This window comes from Octopus sinensis, linkage group LG11 (genome assembly GCF_006345805.1).
Source record: "Octopus sinensis linkage group LG11, ASM634580v1, whole genome shotgun sequence".
NCBI classification, from domain to species: domain Eukaryota; kingdom Metazoa; phylum Mollusca; class Cephalopoda; order Octopoda; family Octopodidae; genus Octopus; species Octopus sinensis.
The window spans coordinates 75,007,043-75,032,588 of record NC_043007.1 but is presented as its reverse complement, the minus strand read 5'-3'; the positions used below and the strand labels follow the sequence as shown (position 1 = coordinate 75,032,588).

At 29.4% G+C, this 25,546-nt stretch overlaps 1 protein-coding gene across 2 annotated transcripts in view; it reads right to left on the bottom strand.

The window, feature by feature from the left end:
- LOC115217695 (ryanodine receptor) overlaps positions 1-25,546 on the bottom strand; it is a 323,697-nt gene that overhangs the window by 16,939 nt on the left and 281,212 nt on the right. For both annotated transcript variants that reach the window (XM_036507726.1, XM_036507727.1), the window contains exons 77-85: positions 23,767-23,793; positions 15,345-15,493; positions 13,372-13,419; positions 6,289-6,424; positions 5,839-5,892; positions 4,373-4,488; positions 3,687-3,859; positions 1,552-1,710; positions 370-636 (exon numbers count right to left, since the gene is read on the bottom strand). In XM_036507726.1, the coding sequence (XP_036363619.1) occupies positions 370-636; positions 1,552-1,710; positions 3,687-3,859; positions 4,373-4,488; positions 5,839-5,892; positions 6,289-6,424; positions 13,372-13,419; positions 15,345-15,493; positions 23,767-23,793 (1,129 nt within the window). The remainder of the gene's footprint in view (positions 1-369; positions 637-1,551; positions 1,711-3,686; positions 3,860-4,372; positions 4,489-5,838; positions 5,893-6,288; positions 6,425-13,371; positions 13,420-15,344; positions 15,494-23,766; positions 23,794-25,546) is intronic.

Genomic DNA, 25,546 nt, shown 5'->3' with positions numbered 1-25,546 from the left:
TTATCATATAATTTTCGAACCAATCAAACTGTTTTAAATATTGCTCTAATAGGATCATTATTAAATTTATTTTAAAGTAATGATTAAAACATTTCATTTATTTTTAATTTGCTAAATACCTAAAAAGCTTTAATGTTATTCTTTCATTCTTATATTTTAGCAATTTTATTGTATTTATAATTGATTTAAAATGTATTGTTTCAAAGAAACTTGTTTAATTTTAGATATTTTTATTTACTTAGGTATATATATTTCTAAAAAAAGAATACTTAAATTATAATACTTTTAACTTAGACATATATAAGTATTTTCCCAAAAAGCCTTAAATTAGGTTTTTATTTTCCCTACTGAAGAAACTGCATTACATACTCTTATAAGCTTTTCTTTGGTGTACTGCAGTAACTCCTGCTCTCTTCCGCTGAAGAAACTGAGGCCAATAGGGAACAACCGCTTGAGACAAGCTACATTTAGACTGTTATGAGCTTCTAATCTTTTCTTGTCTTTCTTTCTTCCAGATGTTCTTGTTTCGTCTTCAACTTTCACAACTGACAATCCTTTAGCTTGGCTGGGCATAATCAATGCCATGTTGTCTATCTCATTCTGAGATACAAAGTTTTGTTCTTCTCTCTTGAACAACTAAATTAATAGAATGGAACGAATATTTTACCAAGAGGAAAATACAGCCATTACATGCAACATAAAGACTTTGATAAACCTAGCTGATTGATTGACTAAACAATTAATCAAATAATCAATTAGTTAACTGTTTAAATGACCAAAGGGATGTAACAGCATTTCTAAATGCCATACAATGTTTTTACTCAACACACACACACACATACATACACTTACACACACACACACACACAGACACATACATACACTTACACACACACACACACACACACATACATACACTTACACACACACACATACACATATATATATATATATATAAAGGGGTTTGTATGATTGTGTATAGAAGGATATATATTATTCAAAGGAATTCTAACTCTGTCTTTTATGTTTTATTTATATTCTTTATAATATTAATGTAGAATATAGGATATATGGTATATATAGTATAAATAGTATACATAGTAAAATGAAATGAAGTATTGATTGTCTTGTTGAATAGATGAAATATTGAATATTAAATATTAAGGGACTAGTATACTTTCTTGCATTAAAGCAGTCTTCAAGGTCCCAGGTTGTGATAGGAGTGTTTCACAGTTGAAAGAATATAAATAAAACATAAAAAACAGACAAAGTTGGAATTCCTCTGAATAATATATATATATATATATATGGGCATCCATCTAGTTTCTGTTTACCAAATCCCATTCACGAGGCATCAATCAGAAGACTTTTGCATAAAGTTCTACACTGTAAGTTGCAAAGTGAACATCCTAATTGCACTGTTATACTTGTGTTAGATATAAACATTAAATGCTTTTTTGAAAAGAAAAAAGATTGAAAGCTATCATTTGTATGACATATAGGAAGAACAACCCTCTCACAAATAATAGAAAACTAAAAAGAAAAACTTACGAGGGACTTTGACCACAGTGTGAAAATGTAGGCTACACAGTTGAAAAGTTCTTCTGCTGCAACAATAGGACTTTTAAGCCAACTTGAACGATGAAGGTCGACATATTTGATAAGTAGTGGGTAGAAAGCGTACAGATCTCGTACCAAAACGCCATAATACTGTAAAAGTGAAAAGGTATACTCATGAAATACATCGATAATTTTGATGTAAAACATTTTATAAATAAACCACATACCATTACCCTGTGTTTACTAGAACATAATTTTAGAATTATATTTCTATTTAGGCATTTACTGGATTTGATGAGCCCATTTGTGTGTTAGCTATAGCAGGAGTGACTTGTATATATCGTCTATTTATGTGTCAGTTGTAGAAGGAGTCACTTGTGTTGTTCATAGTTTATTTATACATTAGCTGTAGAAAGGATTACTTGTATCTATAGTCTAGTTATATGATAGCTGTAAAAGGATTCACTTACATCTATAGTCTATGAGTTAGTCGTAGGAATCACATGCAACTATAGTCTATTTATTTGTTAGCTGTTGAAGGAGTCACTTGTATATGTCATCTATTTATGTGTTAGCAATAGAGGAGTCACTTGTATGTGTAGTCCATTTATGTGTTTGCTGTAGAAGGAGTCACATGTAACTATAGTTCTAATAAGAGCAGTTAGGATAACTGCATATGCTTAGAGCAGTTCTCGTTGAATTTTATTTTTTTTATTTTTGAATTTTGATAATGGAATAGTCAAAAGGAGAAGAGATAGTGTCCATGTCTATTTTAAGGCCTCCAAAAGGATGACTGAGAATATTCTCAGACCAGAAAAATAAGAAAAATGCTTACAACAGAAAGACTGTTGTTAAAGACTGTCAAGAAGAACATGGCAGTGTTAAACCAGGCAATGGATTAAGTCAGGTACTCAAGAATAAGGACAATTTTTCCAATAGGATTCAACACAGTTTTCATCTACCCAGTTTCACTCACCAGGTTATGTGTTACATGGGGTCAAATCTGAAATATGTAACTTTTTAATCACATACTTTTTAATCACATGATCCTGCCTGCATCTATATCTTATTGGTTGGAGAAAATAGATGGGTGGGAATAGATTTCAAGGTGTTTCTAAAGAGGAAAGATTAAACCAACTGCTTAGGATAGGGTCTGCCAGATTAAGTACTTTGAAGTGATGAGGAAATAGTGGAAAATGCAGAAGTGGGTATGATCTTTGGTTGTAAAGAATTACTGCCTATCATTCTGGTGAGCATAGTATTATCTAACAGGTAAATACCTTTATTATGGATATAGTTTAGGTTGAGAATGCCAATATTAGTGAACTTTAAATCACCTTCTGATCAATCAGAGCTATAATAAAAGGCATTCCAGACATGGCCATTCAGTCTTTTTAGGACCATGTCTAGGTCTACAAAGGTCTATAATATCTAATGTCTTCATTCCTTACATAAAATAGAAGTGTCTGAATAGATTTGGTGCTGGTGCCAAATAAATGCACCTGTGCCATTGCCACATAAAAACATCCATGTCAGTGCCATGTAAGTGCACCCATACCAGTGCCACATAAGAGCACTCATGTTGGTTCCATGTAAACGTGCTGTGCCAGTGCTACATAAAAGCACTCATGCTGATGCCATGTAAAAAACACTCAGTAGACTCAGCAAAGTGGCTGGTGTTGGGAAGGGCATCTAGCTGTAGAAACCATGCCACAACAGACTACTGGAGCCTATGTAGCTCCCCAGCTGGCTAGCTCTTATCAAAACGTCCAACTCATGCCAGCTTGGAAAGCTGATGTTAAATGATGATGATGAAATATGTACATTTTAGCCATTCAAAAACAAAATATCTGTTAACTTCACTTAAAAATTTATTATTTAGGGTTAAAATTTTCCTTCCTGCAATTGCAGCCTGGTCACTGTATATTTTCTAAACAATTTCTATATTTTTACAAATGGCTAATTTGTATCTTCCATGCCATAATTGTTTTACTTTCAACATACAGTTTCTGATTAAATCACTTGCCTGGCAAATGCATCTCCAAAATATAAATACATGACATATACAAATACACATCAGTGACATGAAATATATAGACCATATTATTAATATTTATTGTACAAACCTGCTGAAGTTCTCCTTCCAAATCTGAATTGTCACTGCTGACTCTACGGTCAGATAGTTTCTTCTCAGCATGTTCAACATTCAGAGCGCATGTTTGAATCTTTTGAGCTATTGGTAGGAAATGTTCTTCAACCATATATGGTGTTGAGTTACCAATGATTGGTTGAACTCGAGCTAGAAGAGTTAGAAGCAAGAAATTAATCTACAGAGCTCAGTACTACTGTAAATATTATTTACTCTTGTGTCCAAAAAAAAAAAAAAATACAAATGGAGACACTTGACAAATTTTAACAATTTTAATATATGAACGTTTTTGCATAATAATAAATATTGTTTCTTAAATGTTTCTAAAATGGAACTAAATATAGTTATCTGAATTAATTTAGAATTGCAAGATTTCATAAGGGAAAATTTTTATTATTTTCATTTGAAAGACTGAATACTAATGTAAAGAAAATACTGGTCACAAAAAATGAGATCTTGTGAGATTCATGCTTTTTTAAAGACAATATTGACATAACTAAAGAGAAATGTGTACAAATGAATGTGTTTGAAACTGTAATGAATTTTTGTCAATTTACTACCTTAATTTGTCAGTAATATAATGCTGCTTCAACATTTGGTAAACTTGATGAGAAAATAAACATGAAAAGAAAAAAAAAACGAAAAAGAAAACTGAACACTCACATGCAATCCGATTCATCCAGGAAGCATTTGGATTATTGACATTGTTCAATATGAGACGAAGTACTTTTCCCAATACTTCATTCATTAAAGTTGCTGTTACAGTTGTCACATGATTGCTGGAAGAAATAATTCCAAGGTTTAATTTTAAATGTGACATAAGAGGAAGAGTTCTAAGAGGAACAGTTCTTTACAGTTGGCAATTGGAACAGTATGCATAAAGTACTCTACATTCATTGGTAGTACAAAGTCTCATATAAAGGTCCTCAATGGCTCAGTGATGTTCAACACCCACATTCTCTTTGCAAATCTCAGATATGGTGGTTTGGTCACATTGCCAGTATGGTCAACAAGGGATCTCCGTAATGTCTCTTTCAGAGTAAGTTTGTAGAGTGTGTGTGGGGGCAGTGTTTGGTTAGTGGGTAGCAAAAGTACAAGGAGGACACTCTTAGAACTTTAAAAGACTTCATCATTGATCCAAAGTCTTCAGGAGCTCTTGCTACACTGACAGCTATCTTATAAGGAAAGCTGCCATTGTATCTAAGCCTGGAACAGGTTGGCTTGGGAGAAGAGGAACATGAGAAAGTTCAGAACCATAGCACATCAGCTAAAAGAAGGACTTTGTCAACTAACCTCAGACACACTTATGAGTATTACTACACTTGGGTATTACCTGTAATTAATATTTGTACTAGAAATTATTGGAAGATTTTTCAAAAATTTCAAGTGCATGGATAACACTTTTATTTCACACCCTTTTCCCATAAAAGTTTTTCTTTTAAGGTTTCAGTGAAATATTTAACTTACAATTTGGTTTTACACCAGTTTAAGAAAATTAATTATCTAAAGTATCTTACAAACAACTGAAGAATGTCAGAATTTTAATGACTGGAAATAAATATAAAGATATTCGTGGAAAGATTTCATCAAATCATCTTTCATTTCTTATTTTTAACTTCCTTCAATCATTGAATAGTGGCCATGCTGGGGTACTGCCTTAACCCTTTTGTTACCAACCTGACTAAGACCGGCTCTGGCTCTGAGTACAAACATCTTGTTTTCATAAGTTTTGAATTAAAATTTTCCCCCAAACTTTAGTTACAATTTATGTTCCTAATACTAGCTTAATGATAACTAAGTTATTTTACTAAATTTTTTGTTATATTTAAAGTAATTGAAAGAAATGCAGAGCATCTCAAAATAAATACAGTAATGAAAGGGTTAAATGGTTTAGTTGAACAAATCAACCCCAGCATATATTTTTTAAAGACTGTTATTTATTCTATCAGTCTGTTTTGCTGAACTGCTAAGTTACTCTAAGTTAGTTGATCTAAACAAAAACAATAGCAACAATCACATACAGTGTCATGATAAATTTAAAGAATAATAAATTTTTAGAAAAACAAAGAATTCAATATTATTTCTCTTTGTAAAAGTAAACAACAAAATAATGACAATAACTGACTTACCCATCTGTAGAAGAAGCATTGTCTGGTCCTTGAGACCACCAGAATGGTAAATAACTATAAAAATGATAAAATATGTCATTGACAGGTACATAAATAATTAATTGGTTTATATAAAGTTGATAATACAAGATATAGTAGTTCTCTGAATGGTTTTCTTTTTTCTAAAATTTTAACTTTAAAACTTAATTAAAGGATAATTATTTTTTAAACCATCTATGCAAAGACTGCCAATAAATTTCTACTTTGAATAGGACTGGCTTATGGTCAAATAGCAATAATAACAACAACTACAGTAATTAAAGTAACAATATTTCTTTATATTTTACATTTTTTTGGTATAATTGTTAAGTCTTGAGAGAGATTCGTTTTATGTTATGGCTCTGAGTTTCTTTATTTTTAAGGATAAAATTCACCCATGAAAAATGGATATTTGTCAGGGAAGAACCTTACCTGCATAACATTGGCAAAGTGACATCCATAATATGTGGAGAATCTTGACAATCCCCACCAGATTCAGCAAGTTTATCAATATCTGTGATGATAGATTCTAAGCCAGGCACGCATTCAGATAAACTGTCCATCACATCTGTGAATAATATTAACAATATAATTACTTTGTAATTCAGAATTTTAAATAATTATGATAAATTACACTTGGATTCTTTACATCTGGCACAAGACTGAAACACATAAGAGAAAAACCATCTGAAATATTTCAGATAAAATACTTGTCTTCAAAAAATTGAAATTGTTTTTACTCTGAAAATTAAATTTCTATTAACAAAGCTTTTATAAGATATTTTTTGCCATATAATATTCTTATAAAAATTTCCAACTGAGGAAATGTTAAAAGTAATTTTTTTTATTATGGCAGGAAACTTACTATATATATTTCATATACTTACTATATATTTTATACACTTATTATTTTACCAATATATTTATTAAATGATACGTAATATTAATTATTTCTAATATTTTACAAACAAATATTTTGATAAATTGACAAAATGTTTATTAGAAAAATAACTATTGAAATTATTTGATTTTAATCATTTTACAGGATGTATTTGATTATAAAATATAATAAATTTGCTTTTAAAAGATATCTTTCAATAATGCTTCAGAAATTTCTTGACTTTTATACTTTTATTGAAATAAAATATATTTCTAACATATCTGAAGGCATATATGTATGTGTATATATATATATATATATATATATATATATATATATATATAAAGATAGATAGATATATATATATATATATATATATATATATATATATATATATATATATATACATACACATACATACATACGTATTTATGTGAACCTAACAAATAACAAAATAATAAAAACAAACTGGTAAACTAGACATGTTAGTTAATGTTCTAAAAGTTATAACAAAAAAGTGTTACGAAAGAGGAATTATATTAAACAAGTTAATAAGAAAACAATAAAAATGTTTAACATTTTGTGTTCATACTAAATTCTAGATATATATATTAATCTAAAATATTTAGAAATTGTTTTAGGAGCTAAATGTTTGGAATAACACTTTCATTTCTACTTGTGAATTTTGCTTAAGAAATATTTGGGATTTCTTAACAAAACTTGAGTAGATTATGTTATATAGGAAAATGGTGCGGTGATGAGGAATAGGAGAATATAAGTTATATAACTAAAAATGAAATGCTGAGGCATTTTGATGTCACTAAACTGATATTTAACTAGGCTGTTATTATTATTATTATTATTATTATTATTATTATTATTATTATTATTATTATCCAGTTCTGTATTTAAGAAATGAGGAATTGTGTACATTATTTACATTATTTCCATTTGACGGATATTTGTCCTCATCTTGTTTGCTCTTAACACAACGTTTCGGCTGACATTACCCTCCAGCCTTCTTCAGGTATCTTGGGGAAATTTCGAACCTGGGTTCTCATTCCTAAGGTATTTTTCGATGTTATTATTATTATTATCATTATTATTATTATTATATTATTATTATTATTATTATTATTATTCAGGTCCCTGCTTGGAATTGAACTCAGAATCTTGGGGTTAGTAGCCCGTGCACTTAACCACTATGCCATATGCTCACGAAATGTGTTAACAACGAGCAAGATGAGGACAAATATTCGTCAAATGTAAATAATGTAAATAATTATTATTATCATTATTATTAAGATGATGGTGGTAGTGGTTGAGGTGATGATGATGATGGTGATGAGTTTATATTGTGTAGCTGCTTCTCTGTTTTACCAGTTCCAGATTATTGCACAGTTGCACAAAATACTAAACTTAGGTTGATGTATAAAGAATTGCAGTTTTGTTAATTTAAACCAAGATACATTTCTTGAATAAACTTTTATTTAGATATATGTATTTGGTATAAATTTTAGTCTAATGATTTATGCTAATGATTTTTGCTAATGATTTAGGCTGATAATTTATACTAATGATTTTACTTTTACAATTTGTTTATATATTTTAGTTTGTCAAATTAAATATGAAGAAAAACGCAAATTAACAATTTTGAGCACCATCCAAGCATGATTGTTGCCAGAGCAGCTAACTGGCTTCCATGCTGGTGGCACGTAAAAAGCACCATTTGAGCGTGATCATTACCAGCATTGCCTTACTGGCACTTGTGCTGGGGGCACATGAAGAAACTTTCAAGTGAGGTCACTGCTAATGTCGGTGGACTGGCTCCTGTGCAGGTGGCATGTAAAAACATCATTCGAGCATGACTGTTGCCAGTACTGCCTGACTGGCCCTCGTGCCAGTGGCACGTAAAAGCACCCACTACACTTTCAGAGTAGTTAGTGTTAGGAAGGGCATTCAACTGTAGAAACTCTGCTAGATCAAGACTGGAGCCTGGTGCAGTCATCTGGTTCGCCAGCCCTCAGTCAAATCGTCCAACCCATGCTAGCATGGAAAGCGGACGTTAAACGATGATGATGATGATTGTTTGTGTTTTTTCTTCCTTGCCTATCATGGGCCCATAGTTCTGGGTACAGTCCCACTGCACGGCACCTTGGGCAAGTGTCTTCTACTATAGCCTCGGGCCGACCAAAGCCTTGTGAGTGGATTTGGTAGACGGAAACTGAAAGAAGCCTATCGTATATATATATATATATATGTATGTATGTGTGTGTGTATATGTTTGTGTGTCTGTGTTTGTTACCCCCTGCGAACATTGCTTGACAACCGATGCTGTTGTGTTTACGTCTGCGTAACTTAGTAGTTCGGCAAAAGTGACCAATAGAATAAGTACTAGGCTTAAAAAGAATAAGTCCTTGGGTTGATTTGCTCGACTAAATGCAGTGCTCCAGCATAGCCACAGTCAAATGACTGAAACAAGTAAAAGAGTAAAAGACTAAAAACTGCACTATGAAATTCCATCTCAACCAGCTTATACCCCAGACCTTTCTCAAAACATCGCATTTTCAAGCATTTCCACAGCTTACCATGAATGAAGGTCACCAAAAGCCCAGCAGCAGCTCAAAAGAACTTCAAAGAATTTATGAGTTTCAGGACTCCATAATTATACCAGAATAAATAGCCTTACGTTTCATTGGCAAAAATATGTAGACTCTAATGGTCGTTATTTTGATTGCTATATTGCTTTAAAACTGACAGTTAAAACCTGCAATTATTTTTGCATCAATCTGATATTTAATATTTTTTAAAATATGACTCAAAATTCATTTGAAGAAAACTATTATTATTATAATTATTGTTATAATAGTAATAATAATAATGATAATAATAATAATAATAATAATGATAATAAAAATGATTATAATAATAATAATAAAATAATAATAATAATAATAATAATAATTATTATTATTATTATTATTACTGTTATTATTATAGTTACTGTTGTTGTTATTATTATTATTATTATTAAATTCCACCAAGGTCAACTTTGCTTTTCATCCTTTTGGGGTTGATAAATTAAGTACCAGTTGAGTACTGGGGTTGATGTAATCGACTTACTCTTCCCTCAAAATTTCAGGCTTTGTGCCTATAGTATAAAGGACTACTGCTACTACTACTAATTCCAGCTTAATTTAACATCTGGGGAAAGTTATTGCCTCAATCGATCTGGGAGGCATAAAATGTGCCAGGATGCGACAAAGCCATTTGAGTTGAAGGAAGAGAACTATGAAAGAATTATATCCTGCATCCTCATTATTTTAAAAACTTTCCTTCAAACATTCATATGTCAAAATTGATGCGAATGACTGTTATTATCATTATTATTATTATTATTATTCAGTAGTTTTATTTTTATAGCGTGCTTTCACTTCACTACCGAGCGCAGCTCTGTGTGCCTTGGGTATGTGCTGTGATTTGTTGTGATGCTCTGATGGTTATTGTATGGAAAGTGTTCTGCGTAGGATGTGTGCAGTGCCTAGTAGTGCAATTTTCTGTATGTTATATGTGTTTGTAAGTCCTGGTGTTTTTGTTATGTATTTGTCTGAATATTTTTTTATCATGCCTAATGCATCTACTATGATAGGAATTGTTTCTGTTTTCAGGTTCCACATTCTAGTTACCTCTATTTCCAGGTCTTTGTATTTTGAGAGTTTCTCCATTTCTTTTAGAGACACGTTGTCATCTGCCAGTATTGATACATCAATTAGAAAGCATTTTTTTTCTTCATGATCTCTGACAACTATATCTGGTCTGTTGGCCTTATATCATTATTATCATTATTATCATTATTATTATTATTATCATTATTATCATTATTATTATTATTATTTTTATTATTATTATTATCATTATTATTATTATTATTATTATATTATTATTATTATTATTGTTATTATTATATATATTATTATATTATATTATATTATTACACTATATTATCATTATCATTGTTTCTGATTTAGGTCCAACGCCAGCAATTTTTCTGTCCTTCTGTATTCTGAATTCAAATTCTACCAAAGTCAACTTTGCCTTTCATCCTTTTGGGTTTGATAAAATAAAGCACCAGTCAAGATTGAGATTGATGGCATCCACTATGACACACCCCTCAAAAACTGCTGGCCTTGTGCTTAAATCAGGACTAATTATTATTACAGCATCTTTTATTCAGGTATTAACTTAGTTCTAAATGTGTAGAGACTTACAGCAATTCTCAAGAAGAAAATAAATATTGTAACAAGAGATAAATGTAGAAGACTCTGCTGTGGTTCTTCCATACATAAATATATATTCACATTCATACATACATGTAGATAGGAACCAAAAGAAGCTTTTGGCTACATGCACACACGTATGCACGCATATCTTTTGTGCATGGATGTGTGTATGTTTATGTCTCCTTGTTTCCACATTACACTATAGTTGGAAATGATTGTTACCATCATACAAATAGTGTCCTCCTGTGGAAACATGTCCAACCGCAGTGAAGTATTACCTAGCTTGAATGCAATTTGAGAGTTGGTGACATGAAGGGCGTCTGGCCATAAAAAAAATCTGCTTTAACAAATTTCATCTGATCCATTCAAGCAAGCAAAATTAGACATTACAATGATAATGGTGATGAGGTTGGATATAGCTATGTTCTAGGGTTAGGTATGTTTTTACAAAAGATTAGAAATAAAAGACACTGCTTGTGTGATGATGACACTCATTTATAACTATTTATGATGTCAAAGCAAGGACATACACACAAAAATATAGATATACATGTATATTTATACATACATATTATGTATGTATGTATGTATGCATGCATTTATGCATGTGTGTGTACATATATATATATATTATATATATATATATAGATATATATATATATATATATATATATATATATATATATATATATATATATATACATATATATATATATATATATATATATATATATATATATATATAGATATATATATATATATATACATATATATATATATATATATATAATATATATATATATACATATATATATATATATATATATATATATATATATATATATATATATATATTTATGTGTCCGTATATGAATACATATATACTTGAGTATATTTAATTATACATATACACATATGTACATGTATATAAAGAATAAATTAACATCAAAGAATGCCAGGAACCAAGAGCTAGGAAAAGTTTTTCAGACAAAAGTAACAAATTTGATATTTTTTTTCTTCTGAAAGAAAAATAATGATACATGGAATTTGCTAGTTTATATATTAATAATGATCTCTTGTGACATGTAAATCATATGTAGGTTAGTTGGTGACATAAATGGTGAGGGGGATTTTGTTTTTCATATGTAGATGAGACAGATAATGTAAAAATCCTTATGTATCTAACAAAAGGTGAACTGGCCACAGAAAGTAAAGCTATAAGATAGATGGGAATTTAAAATTTAATTGTATGTATATTATTAAAGAAAATGTAGTTTTCCACTCCACCATGCCTGCTTTTAATATGAAAGTTAAAGAACCTCACAAAAATAGAATATTAAATAAGATTATTTATTCTGCAAAATATAATGAGTTAAATTAAATGAATTATTTAACCAGTGAATTAGGAAACAAAAATATTGAATTAATGCAATATTTGCCTCTATTCGAGAAAACATGGGGAAAACAGAAAAGAAAAAAAAAAGAATGTTTTTTTTTTCCTTTCAGAAACTGTGGACCAAAATCAAAAGAAAAATTGAAAATTTATTATAAAGAAATAAAAATAGAAAAAGACAGAAAGTTCAAAATTCAGTTTGAATAGTAAATATGTTCAATTAAATGAAATGGGGATTAGTAATGTCAATGATTAAAGAACAAGTAAATTAGTTAAGACTTATGATGGCTTTGATGTTTTATATAAAATTCTGCATCATTTTTCCTTGCAGATAAATTTGAGAGAAATGAAAGAAGTTGGAAGCAATTTAGAATCTATGATTTATTAACTTAATTTGTATTTTAATTTTAAAACGATTCATCTCATAGAAATAATATAACTATGAAAGATAGTAATTTCTTACTAGGTTCTGTTTATGGAACTCAGGAAGTGGTTCTCTGTTTATTATTGAATTATAACCAAAATAGTTTGGTCTGCAATACATTATAACTATTTTCTAAACTTGTCATGTAATTTGTGATAAGACTTCCTCTTTGATTATTTCTTTAATAAAACTGGGAATTATGTAATTGATATGTTTTTGAAACTGTAGCCAAATAAAGTATTTAAAAAGAAATAAAGTGTATATATACGAGAAAATTATCTCTATGATATCTATTTGCAAAAATAGATTTCTAAAAAGTCAAATTATTATTCAGAATCACAAATTCCTTTTCTTTCATTCCTGTAACCTCTAAACTATATAAATAAATTTTTCAAACATTTTGTTTCTCTAGTAAAGAGAAAGAAAATGAAATAATTTTTATTAATGTCGGCTCAAATAAAGTATGTTTGTTTCTATCTTTTAGAAACCATCGACTTCATTAGTGAGAAGAGGAAAAAGTGCATAGAGAAGACCATACCATCTGACCCCTCTTCAGGTTTAGCTTCACCTTCTGATGTACTGACATCTGCAAACACATGCATGAACCAGAAGACCAATTAAGAACTAATGAATACAATTTAAAAATGTTCCAAAACCTCTCCTGATTATTGAAGAACAGATTAAGGGATCATATTTCACAAATTATAAAATAATTTACTTCAAATGAAATGCCAATCCCTGAGATCACAACAGAGGAAATAGGCTAAAATCAATCAATGTACAAAGAAACAAATGTCTGAATTGTTGGAAACTATTAGAAGAATTAGCAAACATGTCATCATCATTTTTAGAACACAGACATATATTTTTGAATAAGACAATGACACATAGCTGCTGGTGATAATATTAAATACAAACATATCATAAATGTGTATTCACTATAAATGTATGTATATTTATGATATAATTTTAAAATGCATTACATGAGCAACTGTATGTATATAATCAAACAGTATAAGTTTAAATTTCATTGGGGTTCTCTTCTATTTTCTGTTCCTGTTAATAAAATGGGGTTCCTCCAAAGGATCTTTGGAGGAATGTTACTTGATAGGGTGCACAGGTAAGAAATCAGGAAGATTCTCCAGGTAGAGCCAGTACTACTATGCAACAGTCTCAGCTGGCCACACTTGAGAATTCAGGCAAAAAGTGTAATAACAGTAGTTTCTGATAAGATCTACAGAGTTGGTACCTGAGGACTCTACCTCCACAATCCTTCCCGTAGTAGTAGGCAAAGGAAATGGAGGGATGGAGAAAGAAAATAAGCATCAATAATATTACTTACGAATACTCTTTATTTTGTCAGAATAAATAAGTAGTTAATGTTGGCATCTAAGGCAGAAAATATGATTGTTAAAGACTATTAAAGCAGTGTTTAATCTATGAATGTTATAACGTGTAGTGTGTGTTAGTTCGTGTATATACATACGCTTGTGTGTGTATGTGTAGACATCGTATATACAAATGTGGTAGTGTATGCATGTGTGTACAATTTTCATCTATGCCATCCCAATGATAGCGACAACTGTGGCAATCCAAGTCTCCCTGTGTATGTATTTATAAGTAATAGTGAGAATATTACTAGGATAACCTGGAGACATACACAAGCCCTAAAATACACCAGATATGACAGCATCTAAGAAAGAAAGGACCTTATAGATACATAATGGAATGGAAAGATCAGACAGGAAACTTCTAATCTAAAAGACAAAAAAGAAAAGGAACCCATATATTGGAAACTTAGAAGGTTCTCATGCATGATATGGATGGACGTTTTGTTGAGATGAAAGTAAGAATATTGCTTTTGTCAAAGGCCATTAGGATTGGGACATCACAGGTGCATGTGACAGAGGAAATCAGATCTCCAATATGATTTTATCGAAAGCAAACTGATTGGAGTGATTGTTGATCCCTGAGAAGATGACATAATGCTGTTTATTATGACTGTGTTCTCTCATCTTTGAGATATTGAAAGTAAGACTGATAGGTCAGTGTTTGACCATTTTGGGTGTGAGAATGTCTGTTTATGTGGATTTGTATAAATTCCTATGCAAAGAGAAATACTGAGAAGTTTGATGAAGATGAGCTTATTTTGATGAGCAGAGATATGGTAAACATCACCAGTGGTCTTGCTGAACTCTCTGAAGGTTTAATTATATTTCTGAGACATGATAATATAAGTTTAAAAATCTGCATACTCGTCAAACTATAAGCCATAATTTTATTGTAGAGCAATGGCCTCATTTAATGAAATCAGAAAGAAAATGATGTAAAGAAGAATTTGCACCAATCAAAAAGGCAAAAATTACGCTGCAGTTATTTCTGTGTTGAATATTTACAGAGTTAAAAATGCAATAACGTTGATGACTATGGCAATCCAAAAGGCATTAATGGACTGAAAGCATTTTAAAATTGTTCATTAAGAAAGTGTGTTAAATTATTTTGAAAACATACCTTGTGCTTCCAGTGAATGTTCAGCAATATTTCCTTTAATTCCATACATTACAGAAAATTTATTATAGGTATTGAGTTTAGGTTCCAAAAATGCCACCGGAAAACAGCTAGCAAAAGCTCCAATGCATTCACCAAGAACAGGCCGATGTCTAAAGATTTTCAGAAAGGACAAAAATAAAAGAAAATTTAAATTACATTAAGTTTCATTAAAACAAAAAGGAAAGAACAACTGAAAATTTGAAACAAAAGATGGTTATTAATATTCTGAACTGTTTATTGTTTCCTCCAGAAGATAAAATGACGATCTAGAAATAAAATAACTCAATAAAATGTCACTTAAAAATATTGACTTTGAAATGAAATAATAATAAGAAACAAAGATTTATTGTGAGAGGGAATAATACTGAGAATATGGCACTGGAAAATCATCCTCTTTATTGCAAAAAAGATATTGAACTTGCTTACATTTAAGAAAATTTAGCCAAAATATTTCTTTACCACAGAAAATAATATAAAATCGTTTTATTCAGTAGTAATGATGTAACAAATAATAAAGTAGCTTCTTAGCATATCGTTAGGTTAAATAGGTTAATAAATTTATAGTTTTATCAATAAAATATCTTTGATTTTATGAGAAACTTAATACTTGTGTAAGTTTTATATACAAGATTTAACAATTTTTCTAAATGCACTATAATTTAATATTGTATGCAATCAAAAATAATTATAAAGCAAGAAAATCTTTACTGCATAAAGCAATTGGAAAGCTGGTTTTGTAAGAATTGAGACAGAATTAATGCACAAACAGCTGTCAACATTCAGAAATATAACTACATGAAATTAAAAACAAACAAAAATCCAAAATAAATAACATGCAAAATGATAAACATTTAATGAGTTTCAATTTAATAATTTGTGTTACTGCTATTATTATTATTATTATTATTATTATTATTATTATTATTATTATTATTCTGATTATTAAGGTGGTGAACCAGCAGAATTCTTAGCATGCCGGACAAAATGCTTGGCAGCATTTCATTCATGTTTACATTCTGAGTTCGAATTCTGCTGAGGTCAGCTTTGCTTTTCATCCTTTCTGGGTCGATAAAATAAGTACCAGTTGAATACTGGGTCAATGTAATTGACTATCCTCCCCCCCAAAAAATTCCAGGCCTTGTGTCTATTATAGAAATGATTATTATCATTGTTGTTGTTGTTGTTGTTGATGATGGTGTTATAAGAATTTACACCCTTTTGGGAGAACATGAAATAATTTTTTAATGGAACAGTGGATCTTGAAGCACATAAAGCTATAAAAAAATAACATGGAAATATTGGGTTGAAAAACTCTTTGGGATTGAAAACTTCAAAGGTTGTCTATTATTTAAAGATTTATGAGCTTTGAGATTCACTGTTCAAAAGAGAGTTATTATTACTATTATTACTTTTAATCTGCATGTTTGTTACCATCACTTGCTGAGACACACCCAGCATCTTAGGTCAAGTGAAGGATAAGAGATGTTACAGTATGACTGAAAGCTTGGGAAGGGGAAGTGGCAGGGGCAGTGGTGAAATATCTTCATGTAATACAACACAGGCATTTAAATGGATAGAGTTTTTCTAAGGATGTGGGCAGTACTTGCTAGCACAATCTTTTAGATTTCTCAGAGACCTGGTTCTCCTGGGGTATTATCTAAATGTTTCTGACATCCTTTTTTATCATACCTAGGGCACCTACAATAACAGGAACAGTTCTCACTTTAAGATGCCATGTCTTTTGTATTTCAGTTTCCAGGTCCTTATTATTATTATCATTATTATTATTATTATTATTAATTTTTGTTTAGCATAATTTTATCCTTTGACATGCAAGCAATCAAAATAATTGTAATAGTGTGCCTATATGTATATGTAATTATTACTTTGAACTTGTATTTCAATTAAGGAATTTAAAATATTTTATATTATTTAAAGCTATGGATTTATAAAATAAACTAAACTAACCAGTTACTAGAGAGAAAAAAACAGAGGAACTCTATAAGCAAAAATTTTGTTTTAAAACTTATGTGAATAACATTACAAATCGTTGAGGATAAATGATCAGTATTTATTGTTGTTGTTGTTTGAAATACATCTTGAAATGACTACTGCTACAAGAGGAACTTATTTCATTAACACTGGAAAGATGAAAGACAATGTCAACTCAGGTTTTGATCTCGAAATGTAATAATACATGGATACAAATGTCAGAAATTTGGGAGAGAAAATACTCAGACAGTCAACTATATTGAGTCCGGTATTTGACAGGCACTCTATTTTATTCAACAAGGTGGGATGAAAAGTAAAGTTGACCTTGGTGGGATTTGAACTCATAATGTATAGAACTGGAAGAAAAAATGTAAGGCATTTTAATCTGATATTCTACTGATTCTGTCAATATACCACTCTTTGGAACATAATAAGAATGGTTTCAAATTACGGCACGAAGCCAGCATATGTTTTACGGGCTGGAATAAGTTGATTTCATCAAACCTAGTGGTCAACTGGAAGTTATTTTATTAACCCCAAATGGATGACAAACGAAGCAAGTTTGGAAGTATCTGAACTCAGAATGCAATGCTAGATTAAATGCTGCTAAGCATTTAGTCCAGCATACAACTGATTCTGCCAGCTAACTACATAAATGTAATAATAATGGTAAAAGTTTCTTATATTGGCACAAGACCAGTCTTTTTTTAGTAAGGGATTAAAATAGACAGAATCAAGTCTCTGTAAGTTTCTGGTACTTTATTGACCCTTGAGTTAGGATTTCTGCTGAAATTTCTAAAAAGATGTAACTATACCAATAGGTGTTTTGTCCAACACTCTTGATTCTGTCATCAATGATAATAGTAGTTTTGTTATGTACATTTTGCATAGGTTATATATTTGTAAGAACAAGCTATAACTGACTACAGTATATTACTGGTACTTATTTATTAACCCTTCAAGGATAAATGCACAAATCTTTCATGAAGGTGCAAACATAAAATCAACTTCAAAAACATTTTGTTGCTAATATTTTTGAAGATTATTAATTAATAATATCAAACTTTTAAAATGGGTACAAGTATAACCTTGTTGATTTAATAAAACTCATTCTATTTAATCTTAAGAGAAGAATTATAAATTTAACGGGGTTGGTATTTGAGCTTTAAAGACTGAGGTTCTCAGTTTTAGATATTGTTCTCTATTAGTAATTAAACCACAACTATCAGCTATGTTTCAACGAATTAACATACTATAAATAGATATATAATGCAATCAATCAGCATTCCTTGATTTCAAATTATATCTAAAGAGGAAGCTACAAAACTATTTATACACATTTTAAAATTATAGAAGCTTAATTGATTAGATTAATTAATATTAATTGACAAAGGAGCATTTAATTGAATGTTAGTATTTTAATTTATCTTCATGTATGAAAGAAATTTGAGATTTTTGGTAATATATTCTTGTATCAGTATAGGTTTTTATGTATATAGTATTGATAGACGTGTAATTGTGTTGTGTGTACCTTTCATGTACACTTAATATTAATCAATGGTTAATTAAATTAAACCTCAAAAATTGTTGTCTAAGAACATTAGGGGTTTTAGCATAGAGCTAACATTACTAGTAATAATCAGGAAAAGAGTATTTTAAAATACAAAACAAATAGAAAAAAGACTCAAGGTCAGGAACATATTAAAAGACAATCTAAAATAATTGTAACAATTGTAATAAACTAAACATTTTCAACTTCAAAAAACACAGTATGTGATGTATAGAATTGTAATTAAACCAAAATGTTGGTAACAAACTGAAACTTTAAATTGTATTGCACTTTTTGAATCTCCTCTAAAATACATATATATTGGTATTATTTAATATTTTGACTCATAATGTGCTGCTTTAATTTAGATATGAATAATTTGAATAATTATAAAATATGCAAGTTGTAATACAACAAGGAAGGCATACAATAAATAGCAAAACAAAATAACAATGGCAAGAATATAGATAGATAAATGGTGATAATGTGGCATTGAAGCTGTGCGACAATAAATGATAGTTATGGCAGTCACAAATATTAACATAGGTGCTCAGATATACTCGTGTATTTATAAATAAATAAGGAAGAGTTTTTGAACTAAAGTGATCTACTCTCATCTAACAATTTTAATGTATAAGGCTAAGTAGCTTATATTTTGTGCAGTGTGCCAAACTTAAAGAAAAATATGAGAAACTGAATATATTAGGGGGGAAAAAATAATAAAGATGCTGCTGTTGATGTCTAAAAAGTTAAGTATTTAATAAACAATATACTTTTTCTTTTTAAATGTTACTTATCAGAAATAGAACTAATTTGTGTCATTTATGTCATAATTATTTTATCGTTTTTAATTTTTGAAAAGCAGTTTAATAGAAAAAGTAATTTAATTTGAAGCTATGAGTTAATTAGGAATTTAAAAAAAAAATAGTTATGATTATTTTTGTTAAACTAGTTATGATTTTATATAATGAATTAAATGAAGTTAATTAAGATATTAAGTTTACATATCCAAGAAAATATTGAAATACAATTTGTTTGTGATTCTTGAGAAGCTGAAAATTATATAGAATTCGGTACTGCATTAGTTTTAAAATATAGTTACTAAGTGAGTAGCTGAAAGAAGTTTAACCATTCAGATCGGAAATATTAGAGTACAATTAATGTTCTTCCAATTTAGAATGTCTGGTTATCTGTTCTGATGATATTAAAGATCAAGTATGTTAATAATTATTGGCATTGATGAAAGGACACGAAAATGGACATACAGTAATGTATGGAGGTACATTAGGGTATGTGAAGGTTTAGCTTTAGCATCAAGATGCTACTCTATCCCAAGTAAGACTCCTAGGAAATCTGGCGACTATTTCTGACAGGATGGACGGTTCAGGTCAAATACATAAAAAAGATATATGCACAAACACACACACACGCACACATAAACACACACAAGTACACACACACGTATATATATGTCAAAATTTGAGAGATTACACATGAACAATGGAACAATAAAAGAACTGACAGAACAATTGTGCGTAACAGGAATTAGATGTAGTGTGCATGAGAGAAGACTACATGACTCTTGGCCACAGATATGTCAAGCAATCCAGACAGAAGGAACCTGCAGAAGAGGAAGACTGGACATTGTCATCTGTATGAGATTATCTTCAAAATTTGTATTGTAGTATTCTGGACTTGAAGATTGTCCAGAATACATTTGTTTCTGTAATCTGTTTGGATTCACTGTGATAAAAAAACTTACTGTTAGGTATAAGGAAAGAAGTTAGAATTGGAAATACACAAGATAATTCTAGCATATATATATATATATAATATATATATATATATATATACATATACATATATATTTATATATATGATGTAATATCAAAACGTGAACAATTAGAAATTATAGGAGCAATTTATCTACGAAGAGTTTTAAAAGAAAAAGTTCGTTGTCATTTGAAAAATCAAAAGGACTTCAATTCATTACATTTAACAAACTTTGTATGTTAAGAAAACTTTATTTCTTTGGTGATTCATAAATTGGGAATGACATTGGAGATGCAATTGAAATTAAATGAAATTCAGTAAATCTCAAATAAAATAAAAACTGCCATTAATCATTTACTGACTCTAATTCGAAAACTTTTCAGTTGTGAAATTGCTAAACAAATATTACATTCAAATCAGATAAAAATAGGAATATTGCTCTTAAGATATTAAAGTGTGCATATTTATAGATTTAATATTTTCTGACTTTACTACACAGTCTTGCAATTTTTAAACGGTTCCAACAGAATTTAAATAATGATATGCTTTAATCAGTTAATCCTGTAGTTGAGATTAGATAATAAGTTAAGATCAGGTAATCATTTAATACTAGTCATTAATCTACAGTTAAGATCAGGTAATCTATTCCTACTTGTGAGTAAATCCAAACATTGGAGTCACACTAAGAAACTATTTCTTATGCAATGATTTGAGTGTCTTAAACTCTATATCACAGGCATATAGAATGGTGACAGATATAAATAGATTCAACACTTTAAATGGGTGAGAGACAAGGGTTGGTGACAGGAAGGGCATCTGGCCTTAAAATTTGCTATAATAAACTCTGCCTGACCCATGCAAACATGGACAAGTTGATACTAAAATGATGATGACGATGCCAATAATATATATATATATATATATATATATATATATATGGTGATAATGTGGCATATATGCACACACACACATGTGTGTGTTTTGTTTGAAACACTGTGATCAATATTACTATTATCATTATATGTCAGTCTGGAAGACTGTATGTAAAATGATATGTGTGTGTGTGTGCTGTATAATATAATAATATATCTACACACACAAATACTGTATATACATATAAAATATATTGTACATATATAATGTATAATATATATTTTTAACACATATATGCATATATTACATATAATATACATGCATATATAATATATATGATATATATGTTTATATATATATATATAAATTAGAGAAAAACCACTATTATGCAATTCAAACAATGATAGACATAACCAAATCATAAAGAAAAAATAAAATATATTATAAAATACATAACTAGATCACAAAAAGGGCAAAAAAACGTACGTAGTCTTTTTACTTATTATATATTGTTTAGTCCTTTTTTTGTACTTTTTGTGATCTAGTTGTATATTTTATAATATATTTTATTTTTTCTTTATGATTTGGTTTATGTCTATCTTTGTTTGAATTGCATAATAGTGGTTTTTCTCTATTTTATATATATTATATATTTATATTGTGAAATTTGATTTAATACTAAATTAAATTTTTCCTTGTAAGTTTGGAGTTATACGCCCTAATATTATATAAATAAAATGAGTAGTACCTGTAATTAAAAGGACAAGCCTTTTCATATTCTGTGTCACATTGAATCTCCTTGAGAACTACATTAAGGGTACACATACTGTGGAGTGCTCAACCATTTGCATGCTAATTTCATGAGCAAACTGTTCCGTTGATCAGAGCAACTGGAACACTAATTGTCATAACCAACAGGGTGCCAGTTATATATGTATATATGTACATACAGATAATCGTCCTATTTGCCTCTTCATGCAGCACTTTATTTATAAACTGAATATTATATATTGACTACCAATTCATTTAATAGTGTTTGTGCATGGTCAGTGTGTATTGTATGCACTTGAATTATATAATATATAAATAGGATGGTTATGGGATCAGGAGCTGAATGAATGAAATATATATATTATACAACCACGTTTATACATATAAATGCAATAAAAATATACAGCAATATATTTGTTATGATCACACATTTGTAACAAAATAATCTGGTTTGAATGAAGGATTTTGTGAGAGTACATAGTTTGTTAGTTATTGACAAACTTGCCATTGTTATGATGTCTTATTGAAGACGTTTGGGTTCTAGTAAACACACAGTTGCAAAAAGAATAATAATGATAATAATAATAATAATGGTAATAATAATAATAATAATAATAATAATAATAATAATAATAATAATAATAACAATAATAGTAATAATAAAAGAAACAACTGTGACAAAAAATGAAATGAAAATCTCTGGAGAAAAACCACTGCAGCTTTATTAAAAGTCTTAAAGCAAATTATTAAGAAAAAGTAGCTAAACCAAATGTCTAAAAGGTTAGATGACTAAAGATTACATCAAATACATTGTTGGTGAAATCAAAGTTGACTAAAAATAAATAAATAATAATAACAAAGAAAAGAAAATTTCCAAACAGAATCACTTTCTCTTTACTTTCCAAACAGGAAAAAAACAGCATTTATGTGGTCCAATCTGAACTCATGAGAAGAAAATATTGTATTACGTCTTGGTAATTTCATTTGTTATTACTTTAAGATATGATACAGACACTTAATAGAAAATAAATCAGTTTTGCGATTTAATGAAGGGTTTGTTTCGTAAGTGCTTGTTGAATTTATTAAAAAGGAAATTAATGTTAAATATCTATAAACTCTATGTTTCAAAACAGACAATAGGAGAGAGATAGATGATGAAGAAATTAGAAATTTCAGAATAGTTACTATTATAGAAGTAACAAGAAGACAGTGCCATGCAGGTGTAAAATAGGTTAGCAAAAGGTATGGAAAGATGAGAGGAAAGTAAAGAATTGATTAGTTGGATTTCTTTCTTAGGAATGAAAATAAAAACAAACAAACAAAAAATAAAAACAATGCTGTATTGTCTAGTGAGGTGGTAATTGTTGGGTGTTTATCCAAACTCAACCCATGCTGTTTAAACTGACAGAAAGGAAACTTATATACCTGGCTAGTTCCACTGAGATGGTCTCTCTAACGGAGCCATAAGTAATGTGATGTGGATAAATAGATGTTCAAAAGAAAGACAAAATATACTTAAATCAGTTTGAGTCGTAAGAAGGAAATGCTTCTACAAATACAAATATACACGTCTGCACATACATATATGGACACTTTCATAATTACACACATACACACACATACACACATATACATATATACACACATATAAATATAAAAATATACATATGTGTACATATGTATATGTGTGTGTGTGTCTATATATATATGCACACGTACATGCACACACACACACCCACATACACACATGCAAATATATATTTTCAAAGATATTACAATGGCTAGAAATAAATTTTAATAGAAACACTAAAGGTAAAAAAATACTTTAATTCATAAATAATTGCAAAATGATACCTTCCAGTCAGTGTATATATATATACATATATATATATATATATATATACTAGAGTATATTGATAAAATATATATATATAAACAAAAATACATGATGAAAACACTCCTTTACGAATATTTGTGTGAGTGCCTGCATGATATTTATGAAAATAAGCACTTATATAACTGTGTGTGTGTGTTTGTGTTGTGAGTATGTGTAATTCACACATGTTTAAGTATAAAGTGTATTCACTGAATGTTCCTTCAATTCATTTAATAGATACAAACATCAAACATTAATCGTGATTTTTTATTATTTTTTTCATGACATATGATTGTTACAAATATTACGTACATTGATATTAAATACAAAAGCATACACTGCCTAGCAGGTGAAAGTTAACATGAATATAACAAAATCTTGACTATTTAGTTTCTAACTGTTGTAGTTAAAAAACATTTTTATACCAAAATCACTGAAGTGTAACATCCTTTTGTATATAATTATAATGTGTGTCTATTTATGTTTAGTGTGTATGTGTGTGTGTGTGTGTGTGTGTATTTATTGTTGATGTCATATGAATTTATAAACTTTTGAAGAATAATTCTTATTTGGAATATTAACTCTTAAGACACACTACATAATGCTAAAGATAATGGGGTTGATGTAGGACTTGAACCCACATTGCTGGTATGCCTGTCTTACAGGCAGCCTTCAACTTTTTCTATCTAAAAGAGATTTTCAACCCCATATAAATATTTGTTTTTATATCGACATATATTTGCCAACTAAGTGTGGCGTCCTATACAGGACAGGTATATCTCCTCCAACTGGCTAATGACACACTTTCTGTGTCTGATTAGTATTTTGTGAGAGAAAATCATCGCTGCCATCTCTAGCCTTATGTGATACACACGGGTTCGAGTTTCTGGGTGGTTACCTGTCCTCAGTGTGTGTTAATCACTTAGTTGGCAAATATATGTTATGGTTCCACACTACTACTGTTTATATCTCGCTCAGAGATTTAATTTAACATTTATATATCAAGTTAAACATTAAAAACAATTTAACATCAAACTGAACAATAACTAAATGCTTTTTGTACATATTTATTGAACTTTTACAAAAAGAAGGGTGACAGTGACCTCAAAGTTTTGGTCTGTTAGGATAAAGAATAAAAATATCTATTCAAAAAATGAGAATTATTAATGGTTGTCTGAATCACAAGTGACCAGAGAAATTAATTTGGACTTTTGTACTTTGAAATAAGTAAGAGGCATCACTCTGTAAAGAGTTAAATTGTCAATTGCACTGGAACAACACTTAGTGCATGGTGGATATGGCTCTTTTCTTGAGTTGGAAATTGAGCAG